The sequence below is a fragment of the Mesoplodon mirus genome, assembly GCF_964341445.2.
Source record: "Mesoplodon mirus genome assembly, chromosome: 18".
Classification (NCBI taxonomy): domain Eukaryota; kingdom Metazoa; phylum Chordata; class Mammalia; order Artiodactyla; family Ziphiidae; genus Mesoplodon; species Mesoplodon mirus.
Genome location: NC_138994.1, coordinates 61,988,845 through 62,001,969, shown reverse-complemented (window position 1 = coordinate 62,001,969; position 13,125 = coordinate 61,988,845). Strand labels below are relative to the sequence as shown.

Sequence of the window (13,125 nt, the reverse complement as noted above, 5' to 3'; positions counted from 1 at the left end):
GTTTTGATTTGCATTTCTCTAATGATTAATGATGTTGAGCATTCTTTCATCTGTTTGTTGGCAATCTATATATCTTCTTTGGAGAAATGTCTATTTAGGTCTTCTGCCCATTTTTGGACTGGGTTGTTTGTTTTTTTTGATATTGAGTTGCATGAGCTGCTTGTAAATTTTGGAGATTAATCCTTAGTCAGTTGCTTCATTTGCAAATATTTTCTCCCATTCTGAGGGTTGTCTTTTCGTCTTGCTTTTGCTTTCCCTTGCTGTGCAAAAGCTTTTAAGTTTCATTAGGTTCCATTTGTTTATTTTTGTTTTTATTTCCATTTCTCTAGGAGGTGGGTCAAAAAGGATCTTGCTGTGATTTATGTCATAGAGTGTTCTGCCTGTGTTTTCCTCTAAGAGTTTGATAGTGTCCGGTCTTACATTTAGGTCTTTAATCCATTTTGAGTTTATTTTTGTGTATGGTGTTAGGGAGTGATCTAATCTCATCCTTTTACATGTCCCCGTCCAGTTTTCCGATCACCATTTATTGAAGAGGCTGTCCTTTCTCCACTGTACATTCCTGCCTCCTTTATCAAAGATAAGGTGACCATATGTGTGTGGGTTTACCTCTGGGCTTTCTATCCTGTTCCATTGATCTATCTTTCTGTTTTTTTGCCAGTACCATACTGTCTTGATTACTGTAGTTTTGTAGTATAGTCTGAAGTCAGGGAGTCTGATTCCTCCAGCTCCACTTTTCGTTCTCAAGATTGCTTTGGCTATTCGGGGTCTTTTGTGTTTCCATACAAATTGTGAAATTTTTTGTTCTAGTTCTGTGAAAAATGCCATTGGTAGCTTGATAAGGATTGAATTGAATCTGTAGATTGCTTTGGGTAGTAGAGTCCTTTTCACAATGTTGATTCTCCAATCTAAGAACATGGTATATCTCTCCATCTATTTATATCATCTTTAATTTCTTTCATCAGTGTCTTATAATTTTCTGATACAGGTCTTTTGTCTCCTTAGGTAGGTTTATTCCTAGATATTTTATTCTTTTTGTAGCAATGGTAAATGGAAGTGTTTTCTTAATTTCATTTCAGATTTTTCATCATTAGTGTATAGGAATGGAAGAGATTTCTGTGCATTAATTTTGTATCCTGCTACTTTACCAAATTCATTGATTAGCTCTGGTAGTTTTCTGGTAGTATCTTTAGGATTCTCTCCATATAGTATCATGTCATCTGCAAACAGTGACAGCTTTACTTCCTCTTTTCCCATTTGGATTCCTTTTATTTCTTTTTCTTCTCTGATTGCTGTGGCTAAAACTTCTCAAACTATGTTGAATAATAGTGGTGAGAGTGGGCAACCTTGTCTTGTTCCTGATCTTAGTGGAAATGGTTTCAGTTTTTCACCATTGAGGACGATGTTGGCTGTGGGTTTGTCATATATGGCCTTTATTATGTTGAGGATTGTTCCCTCTATGCTTACTTTCTGGAGGGTTTTTATCATAAATAGGTGTTGAATTTTGTCAGAAGCTTTCTCTGCATCTATTGAGATGATCATATGATTTTTCTCCCTCAATTTGTTGATATGGTGTATCATGTTGATTGATTTGCGTATATTGAAGAATCCTTGCATTCCTGGAATAAACCCCACTTGATCATGGTGTATGATCCTTTTAATGTGCTGTTGGATTCTGTTTGCTAGTATTTTGTTGAGGATTTTTGCATCTATGTTCATCAGTGATATTGGCCTGTAGTTTTCTTTCTTTGTGACATCCTTGTCTGGTTTTGGTATCAAGGTGATGGTGGCCTCGTAGAATGAGTTTGGGAGTGTTCCTCCCTCTGCTATATTTTGGAAGAGTTTCAGAAGGATAAGTGTTAGCTCTTCTCTAAATGTTTGATAGAATTCGCCTGTGAAGCCATCTGGTCCTGGGCTTTTGTTTGTTGCAAGATTTTTAATCACAGTTTCAATTTCAGTGCTTGTGATTGGTCTCTTCATATTTTCTGTTTCTTCCTGCTTCAGTCTCGGCAGGTTGTGCATTTCTAAGGATTTGTCCATTTCTTCCAGGTTGTCCATTTTATTGGCATATAGTTGCTTGTAGTAATCTCTCATGATCCTCTGTATTTCTGCAGTGTCAGTTGTTACTTCTCCTTTTTCATTTCTAATTCTATTGATTTGAGTCTTCTCCCTTTTTTTCTTGATGAGTCTGGCTAATGGTTTATCAATTTTGTTTATCTTCTCAAAGAACCAGCTTTTAGTTTTACTGATCTTTGCTATTGTTTCCTTCATTTCTTTTTCATTTCTGATCTGATCTTTGATTTCTTTCCTTCTAACTTTGGGGTTTTCTTTGTTCTTCTTTCTCTAATTGCTTTAGGTGTAAGGTTAGGTTGTTTATATGAGATGTTTCTTGTTTCTTAAGGTAGGATTGTATTGCTATAAACTTCCCTCTTAGAACTGCTTTTGCTGCATCCGTAGGTTTTGGATCATTGTGTTTTCATTGTCATTTGTTTCTAGGTATTTTTTGATTTCCTTTTTATTTCTTCAGTGATCTCTTGGTTATTAAGTAGTGTGTTGTTTAGCCTCTATGTGTTTTTGTATTTCTTACAGATTTTTTCCTGTAATTGACATCTAGTCTCATAGCGTGGTCGGAAAAGATACTTGATATGATTTCAATTTTCTTAAATTTACCAAGGTTTGATTTGTGACCCAAGATATGATCTATCCTGGAGAATGTTCCATGAGCACTTGAGAAGAATGTGTATTCTGTTGTTTTTGGATGGAATGTCCTATAAATATCAATTAAGTCCATCTTGTTTAATGTATCATTTAAAGCTTGTGTTTCCTTATTTATTTTCATTTTGGATGATCTGTCCATTGGTGGAAGGGGGGTGTTAAATTCCCCTACTATGATTGTGTTACTGTTGATTTCCCCTTTTATGGCTGTTAGTATTTGCCTTATGTATTGAGGTGCTCCTATGTTGGGTGCATAAATATTTACAATTGTTATATCTTCTTCTTGGATCGATCCCTTGATCATTATGTAGTGTCCTTCTTTGTCTCTTGTAATAGTCTTTGTTTTAAAGTCTATTTTGTCTGATATGAGAATTGCTCCTCCAGCTTTCTTTTGATTTCCGTTTGCATGGAATATCTTTTTCCATCCCCTCACTTTCAGTCTGTATGTGTCCCTAGGTCTTAAGTGAGTCTCTTATAGACAATATATATACAGGTCTTTTTTTTGTATCCATTCAGCCAATCTATGTCTTTTGGTTGGAGCATTTAATCCATTTACATTTAAGGTAATTATCGATATGTATGTTCCTATTCCCATTTTCTTAATTGTTTTGGGTTTATTATTGTAGGTCTTTTCCTTCTCTTGTGTTTCCTGCCCAGAGAAGTTCCTTTAGCATTTGTTGTAAAGCTGGTTTGGTGGTGCTGAGTTCTCTTAGCTTTTGCTTGTCTGTAAAGGTTTTAATTTCTCTGTTAAATCTGAATGAGATCCTTGCTGGGCAGAGTAATCTTGGTTGTAGGTTTTTCCCTTTCATCACTTTAAATATGTCCTGCCACTCCCTTCAGCTTGCAGAGTTTCTGCTGAAAGATCAGCTGTTAACCTTATGGGGATTTCCTTATGTGTTATTTGTTGTTTTTCCCTTGCTGCTTTTAATATTTGTTCTTTGTATTTGATTTGTGATAGTTTGATTAATATGTGTCTTGGCCTGTTTCTCCTTGGATTTATCCTGTATGGGACTCTCTGCACTTCCTGGACTTGATTAACTACTTCCTTTCCCATATTAGGGAAATTTTCAACTATAGTCTCTTCAGATATTTTCTCAGTCCCTTTCTTTTTCTCTTCTTCTTCTGGGACCCCTGTAATTCGAATGTTGGTGCGTTTAATGTTGTCCCAGAGGTCTCTGAGACTGTCCTCAATTCTTTTCATTCTTTTTTCTTTATTCTGCTCTGCAGTAGTTATTTCCACTGTTTTATCTTCCAGGTCACTTATCCGTTCTTCTGCCTCAGTTATTCCGATATTGATCCCTTGTAGAGAATTTTTAATTTCATTTATTGTGTTGTTAATCACTGTTTGTTTGCTCTTTAGTTCTTCTAGTTCCTTGTTAAATGTTTCTTGTATTTTCTCCATTCTATTTCCAAGATTTTGCATTTTTACTATCATTATTCTGAATTGTTTTTCAGGTAGACTGCCTATTTCCTCTTCATTTGTTAGGTCTCGTGGGTTTTTAGAACATCACCTTTTAAGCTCATTTCTTTTCTTTTTTTTTTTAAGACTTATTTTATTATTTATTTATTTTATTTATTTTTGGCTGTGTTCGTTCTTAGTTGCGGCATGCGGGATCTTTTGTTGAGGTATGCAGGCTCTTCGTTGCGGTACATGGACTTCTCTCTAGTTGTGGCATGTGGGTTTTCTCTTCTCTGGTTGTGGCATGCACGCTCCAGGGCATGTGGGATCTGCAGTTGTGGCTTGTTGGTTCCTGAGCACATGGGCTGTGTAGTTGAGGCTCGCGAGCTCATTAGTTGTGACGCACAGGCTTAGTTTCCCCTCAACATGTGGGATCTTAGTTCCCTGACCAGGGATCGAACCCGTGTCTCCTGCATTATAAGGCGGATTCTTTTCCACTGGACTACCAGGGAAGTCCCTAAACTCAATTATTTGTTAAGTTCATGGTTTTGTTTTTTGGGAGTTTTTTTCCTATTGTGGTAAAATGTACATAACATAGTTTACCATTTAACCATTTTTAAGTGCACAATGTACTGGCATTAAGTACATTCACAGTGTTGTGTAACCATCACCAATATCTACTTCCAGAACTTTTCTGTCATCCACAAACAGAAACTCTGTACGCATTAAACAGTAACTCCTCATTCCCTCCTCTCCCCAGCCCCTGGGGAGAGAGTAACCTCTCGACTTTCTGCCTCTATGAATTTGCCTATTCTTGATAACCAGTATAAATGGAATCATACAGTATCTGTCTGTTTGTGTCTGGCTTATTTCACCTAGCGTAATGTTTTCAAGTTTCATCCATGTTGTAGCATGTATCAGAACATCATTCCTTCCTGAAGTCATTTTAAAACTGACCTTAAGGGAAACTGGAAGCACATTTTCTCTCTTTTTTCGTTTGTAAAACAATCTGCTAATTTTACTAAAATTGGTATAATTGTTTTTTAAACATTGCTGTAAAAGCCTTGAATTTCACAGTGGTTCCAAGTTACCCTCCAAACTTTGGCTTTTAGCCTCTGTTTCATGTTTGCAGTTGGAATATTTAATAGAAAATGGTTTTGTTTTTAAAGATTATTAACACACTGATAATACCAAACTACTGTAATTTCTGAGTAGTCAGCATATGTAAAATTTTCTACTCCCCAGATTTTTACCATTAAACTTATAATTCCTACATAGAAAAGCAAGATGCTGGTGATTTACCTGTGAATCCAGTTGACAAAACTTTTGAAAGCACAAAAATTTAGGATTTTTGTCCTCCCCAAAATCTTTTAATAAAATTGACACTCCAGTAAGATATTGTGTTTCTCTATTGGTTTTGCATATTTTGTGCATATTAAACTCTCCTCTAATTCAAGAAGCAAGGACTTCAGGGTAATAAATTGATATGCAGTGGACAGTTTTTAGAAGAGCTTTCTGAATTATTGCTTGACTAAATACCACTTGTCTTTCTTTTGCAATAAGGAAGCCAGTCATTTCTTCCCCTTAATTAAACTTGGGCTGACAGCTTTTAGTGTTCCACAATTTAGTTTTGTTTTTTTATGTTGATTTTGCAAGAATTATAAAATTGTTTTGAAAGAATCATGAAATTATGGGACTTCAGTATCTAATTTGAGATAACTGACTAAACACACTTCTGTGTCTGGAGTATAATGTGTCTTAAGGGGACCTGTCTGGATGACTATATTTCCTTTTTATTTATATGCATAAAAAATAGAACACTGGCTCATGATCACCATTCTTACTCCTTGCTAATATGGGAAAACATGAACAGAATTAAAATATAACAATGAATATGGTCAACTAAGTATAAGACAGTATGTAGCTCTTGATTTCATTTCAGTCCATTATTACTTCCTTTTTAACTTTAGGGAAACTTGTCATGAGTTTGAATCATATGATTGCTTTCAGAACTATTGAAATTTGACTTCACATGTTTTAAGAGAAGTTTATGTTTTGAATAAAATGTTGCAATTAACTTTTCTTCCTACTTTTTGTCATGAAAATTTTTTTTTTGAGTACAGGGAATTATATAATTAATTCAATATATTATCACCCAACTTCCGCTAATATTAACTCCTGGCTAATACTTTCATCTAGACCCCTCCTCACACTGCTCACAATTATCTTGAAGCATATTCCAGGTAACATATCATATTTTATCTGTAAATATATCAACCTTAGGACTTAAAAAACATTGTCATGCCTAAGAGAATTTAGGAATAGTCTCTTCAAATCAGTTACCCAGTTAGTGTTCAGATTTTTCTGATTGTGTTTATTTCTTTGTTTTTCTTTTCAAATATATTTGTTGATGAAACTGGATTGTTTGTCAAGTATAGTTTTCCACGGTCTGAATTTTACTGATTGTATTCCAGTTGGTGTAATTTAAATATGTTCCTCTGTCTCCTGTGAATTGATAGCCGGGTTGAGAGGCTTGAAAAAAAAGTTTTTTTTTTTACAAGAATACACTTTATAGTCTTACGTATTCTATCACAAAGTGCAATAATGTCTGGTTGTCTTTCTGTTTACGATATTAACACCATTATTATATAAGTCCATTATTTTACTAGGGTTTATAAAATGGGGGCATTCCAGTTGCATCATTTTTTTCTTTAGTTATTGACTGGAATACTTTTATAAAGAGAAACTTCTCCTTATCACCAATTTGGTTACCCTGAGATATCTTCCATATAGGTAAGACAGGATAAATAATTGATTATTTCTCTTTATTTACCAGTTTTTAAAATAATTAGTTGGTTCTCTAACATCCTCCAAAAGTGACTAAATTAACTTCTCTTATTTAGCAAAATATGATTTGTGTTTTCTTCCTATATCCTTCTTTGTATATATATCTCTCTCTCCTCTCCCTCTTCTCTCTGTTCTTTAACTAAATATGGTCTTATTCTTTTGGCACTTAAGTATGTTCTTTTCATAACTCTTGGTTCACATGTGGATAATGCAGTTACACTTGGAGATGATTGATTTCACACACTGGAGTATAACACTGTGATTGTAAAATGTTTGAATTTCGTAATGTCCCTTGGGGATTCTTGTCAAGGCATTTGCAGGCAGAGCCATAGGACATAGCCAACATAAAGCCTAAAGTTGCTTCTGAAAACTACCAAAGCTTTTTCATTCACTATGACTCAAGGCAGAGAAGCATAGCTCAAAGTTAAGAATTCTCCCGGAGACTACAGGCCTCTTGCATTATTATCTATCCTGTATTTAAGCCATATATGTCCAAACCAAGTTCCTGATTCTTTTACCTTTGTTTTCATCCTTATGTTCTAAGTTGATTAAAAAAAAAAATTTCTCTTCAAAAACAAGAATCCACAAAGTGACTGAAACATGAGTCACTCAGTGTCCTGAGGAAATCAACATTTTTCCTGTGGTGAAAATTTATCCGTCCTAATGTTGAGATTTCAAGGGGCTTCCTGACCACAGTGTGTTAAAAGCTTTAACTCTGAACAAAAAAGTTGTATTGGGATTAAAACAACATCCTCAATATCAGAAGATTTCCTATATATCAAACAGCTATACTAGTGAATGCTCATTAGCAAATCATTTGAATATTTGAAAAGAGGGGGAACTGACAAAAATAACAGTGTGTATATATATATATATATATTTACATATAAAATCTAAAAAACTAAAACAAATGAGTGGTTATAACAAAACAGAAACAGAATTTCAGATACAGAGAACAAACTAGTGGTTACCATTGGGGAGAGGGAAGTGGGGAGGAGGGGACAAGATAGCCATAGGGGATTAAGAGGTACAAACTACTGTGTATAAAATAAATAAGCTACAAGGAAAATAGGCCAACAGTTTATAATAACTTTAAATAGAGTATAGTCTATAAAAATTTTGAATAACTGTTTTATACCTGAAACTAATATTATATTATAAATCAGCTATACGTCAATAAAAAAAAGGAAATAACATTTCAAAAGTCTAGAAAACCATGTGCTATTTCTTTTTTTTTTTTTAATTTTTATTGGAATATAGTTGCTTTACAATACTGTGTTAGTTTCTGCTGTTTCTTTAGCAAGTTCTTGTTTAAATTATCATTTATTTGACGAGTGAAGTTTTTAACTTGCTTTGCTGTGTGAAATTTTAAAAAGGGATGTTTTTCCAGGCTGAAACAATAAATGTCACTGTGCAGTTAAAAAAAAAATGGTGTTTTTTTTTCTTATTCTCTGACAGGTTTATTAGTTTTCAAATTAATGTAGGTTTTTAATCCCAACACAACAATATTGTGTTGTTTCAGCAAAGTGAATCAGCTGTACGTATACATATATCTCCTCTTTTTTGCATTTCCTTCACATTTCGGTCACCACAGAGCACTGAATAGAGTTCCCTGTGCAATACAGTAGGTTTTCATTAGTTATCTATTTTATACATAGTATCAATAGTGTATATATGTCAATCCCGATCTCCCAATTCATCCCACCCACCCCTGCTATTTCTAAACTTAATAAAATGAAAAGAGATGTAAAAAGTAAGAACAGAGGATACAAGTAGAGATGCTAGAGAACTAACATTAATTTAGTGTCTGCAGCGTACCAGGGATTGTCTAAAAGTTTTATGTATGTTATCTGGCCTGGCATTGTGTAGGTCAGTATTAGGGTATGATTCAAACTCATGTCCTCCTGATTGTGTGATATATCTTTTCCTCCCTAATACATACATCTTAACATGCTTTTGGTGATATTGAAAAATAAAGATTTGATCTGCTTAGTTTCACTGTGTTGAGAAAATCTCATGTAAGTATTTTGGTTTTTTTACGTAGGGTATTGGTACAGCGATTGGAGAGCTGCCTCCATATTTCATGGCCAGGGCAGCTCGCCTCTCAGGTGCTGAACCAGATGATGAAGACTATCAGGAATTTGAAGAGATGCTGGAACATGCAGAGACTGCACAAGTAAGATCAGTGGGGAAAAAAGTAGAATACTTTATTTATCCCTTAAAGAGGTTATGATTAAGGTAAATTTTTTAATAGTTACTCTGAAGAAGAAAACTGCCAATGTAAACACATAGTTTAGTATAAAATATTTAGAAAAGCTGAAATATGAAAATGATTATACTCATGATCTTAGAATAGAGAAATACAGAAAGAGGCAACAAGACAACTCAGACTAAACCAGGGTAAATTCATGTGGCCAGGGAGGATAAGGAACTGAAACATTATTTGTCCATTATGTGTTTATAAGTATTATCAAGCAGACCAGTGAATAAGTAAGGGGGATAAATAGGTGGACCAGGCTGTGAATCAAAAATAATAGAACTTCCTAATTAACTTTTTGAAAATAACACCAAAATACTTTACCATGTTTAGAGGAAACTTAACTCCCAATTAAGAAGGGGCAATTAGGGCTTCCCTGGTGGCGCAGTGGTTGAGAGTCCGCCTGCTGATGCAGGGGACACAGGTTCGTGCCCCGGTCCGGGAAGATCCCACGTGCCATGGAGCGGCTAGACCTGTGAGCCATGGCCGCTGAGCCTGCGCGTCCGGAGCCTGTGCTCCGCAACGGGAGAGGCCACAACAGTGAGAGGCCTGTGTACCGCAAAAAAAAAAAATAAAATAAAAAGAAGGGGCAGGGCTTCCCTGGTGGCGCAGTGGTTAAGAATCCGCCTGCCAATTCAGGGGACACGGGTTCGAGCCCTGGTCAGGGAAGGTCCCACATGCCATGAGCAACTAAGCCCGTGCGCCACAACTACTGAAACCCATGTGCCTAGGGCCCGTGTTCCGCAAGAAGAAAAACCACCGCAATGAGAAGCCCGCTCATCACAACAAAGAGTAGCCCCCACTCGCTGCAACTAGAGAAAGCCTGTGTGCAGCAACAAAGACACAGTGCAGCCAAAAATAAATAAATTAAATTAATTAATTTAAAAAAAAAAAGAAGGGGCAATTAAGATAAAATTATCCTTTGTTGGGGGGGGGTGGGGGAGGCTGAGGCCTTTTACACCTGAGCACAAACTACATATCAACATGTATCTTAGTGTTACAAAATAGGTGTTGTTTCTTTGTAGGAAAATTCCTACGAACATTATCAACTGATTGAATCTCCATCTTAGGGAGGATAGTAGAAATCAACATAGACATAAATAAAAAGGATATAAAAGAGATTCTTGAAAGTTTTCATATAAAATACATCTCACTCCCCAGATTTGATCTAAATTGTCTTATTATTGTGCGTCTGTAAGTGCATGTGCCCACGTAAGTACGCATAGATTTTTTTGTTCAATTAGTTCATAGTTTTCTTCTCAGTGGAATCTGAAACCCCAAACCCACTACCCTAGAGAGGGAAAAAAATATTTTTTTTAAATGACAGATGTCCTTTTTTTAAAAAAGCGTTATTAAATGGAAATCAACTACGGATAGTTATAGTTTTTAATTGAAAATAAACTTTCAAATATGAATGTAGAATAGCCAAACATCAAACAAAGCAGTCAAAGAGCTATGGCCATCTGCCCGGAAAGAGGCAAATTGTCCTTGTATCTGCTTTGTTTTAACCAAATATTGTGCCTTTCTTCCTCACATCATAATGTTTCTATTAATGCTAATAATTATTACTAATAATACTTTTTAATTATTTTTAATGCTTTTTAAAGTCCACTCTCTGATTTGACCCTAGTGTTAACTCTGAGGTAGTATGGAAAGGTACCATTTTTCTAATTTTATAGAAAACTGCAGATCTAGACATTGTTCCCTCCCAGGTTTCACGTGCTTAGAAGTAGAGCTGGAACCAGACCTCAGAATGGCAGCGTCACTGGTAAATTCCATTTCCTGGAACAATGTCCAGCTATAGACATAGGTGGTTGAGTATCCCGATTTGTGATAACTGATAACCTCTGTCATTTGTGGCACTAATTAATGCATGTCCTCTAACATAGCACAACCTTTTATCATCTATATAAAATCAGCAAGTTGAAGTAGGATCAGTCTAAGATGGTGTGCGGCTTTAAATTTTCATGCTGTGGTTGGATCCCAAACAGGTATAAGTACTGTTCTCTGTTAAGCCAACTAATGTATTGTGATTATTTTCCTTCAAGTTTTTTTGTTTTGGAATGAATATTTTTTTTTATTTGCATGGTTTCTTCAATCTCTTCTTTCTACCAGCTCTGTGAAACACGTCTCAAGATCACTTTCCACTTGGTAATGCACTTTTCTTGGAGTCATCACTCTGGATTCCCCCACGCTCCCACTCTAGTCTGTATGTGGTGTTTTCTTGGCCCTCTGCGCCATTGCTTCTCTCTTGATTTGGATCCCTTATCTTGCTCTTTCTTGATTTACTCCCTCCTTTTAGTTGAACATATTCTGCGGTACCTTTCTGAGAAAGGATAAGTAGAAGGAAAATTCTTAAAATGCTGTATTCTTCATTCACACTCAGTCAGTTAGATGAATATAGGATTCTACGTTGAAATCATTTTTTAATTTAGGATTTGGAAGGCATTTCTCAATCATCTTCAGGCTTCTGGTGTTGATAGTGATATACCTAATGCCATGCTGAGCCCTCTTTATAGGTAGTCTTTTTGGTTGTTTTGGTTTTTTCTGCAGAAGCTTGTAGATTCATTATCTGAGGTATGGGTCTTTTTTAATATTTACTCTGCTAGGCACTCAGGAAACTTGTCAACCTAGAGTCCACTAGTTTTGGGAAACCTTTTTTTTTTTTTAAATAAATTTATTTATTTTTGGCTGCCTTGGGTCTTTGTTGCTGCACATGGGCTTTCTCTGGTTGCGGTGAACAGGGACTACTCTTCGTCGCGGTGCGCGGGCTTCTCATTGCAGTGGCTTCTCTTGTTGCAGAGCATGGGCTCTAGGTGCGTGGGCTTCAGTAGTTGCAGCACATGGGCTCAGTAGTTGTGGCTCGCGGGCTCTAGAGCACAGGCTCAGTAGTTGTGGTGCACGGGCTTAGTTGCTCCGTGACATGTGGGATCTTCCCGGACCAGGGATCGAACCCGTGTCCCCTGCATTGGCAGGCAGATTCTCAACCACTGCTCCACCAGGGAAGCCCCATTCTTGTATTTTTTCTGTGTCAGTTTACCGTCTTTGGTCTCTACTCTTGCTTTCTGGAATTACCATTATTTTGATATTGGGACTCCAACACCCATCATTTTAATTTTTTTTATAATTTTCCTCCTAATATTTATCTCATTTTACTGTGTATGCAATTTCCTCAACTTTATCTTCTATAATCTAATATTAAAATGTTTTTCCACTGTCATATATTTATTTTCAAAAAGCAATTTGTATTATACTTCCCCAAAAATGGCTTATCCTATCTTTTTGAAGGTATTTAGTTTCTTCAAGTTTTCAATACTCCAGGCATTTCTTTTTTTTTTCCCCCTTTGTCTGTTCTGTTTCCTGTTGGAAGCTTTCCTCAAAGTCTGGTGATCCTTGTTTTTCTATTTATATGTAAGAATAAGGCACATAAAAGCCAAATGGAAACTATGTGTGTGGAGGCAAGGTATAGGAGTGGCAGGCCACCTGGTTTATTGGAAACTCTGTATATCAGTTTTTGTGCATCTTTCCTTTGGGATAGTTCAGTTTCTTTAGTGATGGATCTTCCAGTTCCATACTTTGGGGATATAAATCTTGCTGCTGACATTCTAAAGCTAAGTTGTAGAAGGCGGGTTACAGATCTTCATTTACTGAGTAGACTTTCACTTAACCTACTTTGTGGTAAGACCGTGGATGCCTGCGCAAAGATATCCTGAGTACAGAACCTTTGGTATACTTTCTAGAGACTATACTTGATGTCTTTTTCGGGACTAGGGGAGGAAGATGTCTGGCTATGCTAAGTACTTTGTATACAGTCTCCTTGTTTTCAGCCCTACCCCAGTTTCTTCTGCAGTTCTGCTGATGATCCTTTGTGGAGTTCTGTAGTGCAAATCACTTTGCTTCTCTTCTATAT

General features: G+C 36.0%; 1 protein-coding gene across 10 annotated transcripts in view; it reads left to right on the top strand.

Annotated features, from left to right (window-relative positions):
- VMP1 (vacuole membrane protein 1) overlaps positions 1–13,125 on the top strand; it is a 129,289-nt gene that overhangs the window by 61,100 nt on the left and 55,064 nt on the right. For all 10 annotated transcript variants that reach the window (XR_014291858.1, XR_014291859.1, XR_014291860.1 and 7 more), the window contains one exon: positions 9,003–9,134. Coding sequence is in view for 6 of the 10 variants with exons in the window: in XM_082603217.1 (XP_082459343.1) it covers positions 9,003–9,134 (132 nt within the window). In the remaining 4 variants the exon portion in view is untranslated. The remainder of the gene's footprint in view (positions 1–9,002; positions 9,135–13,125) is intronic.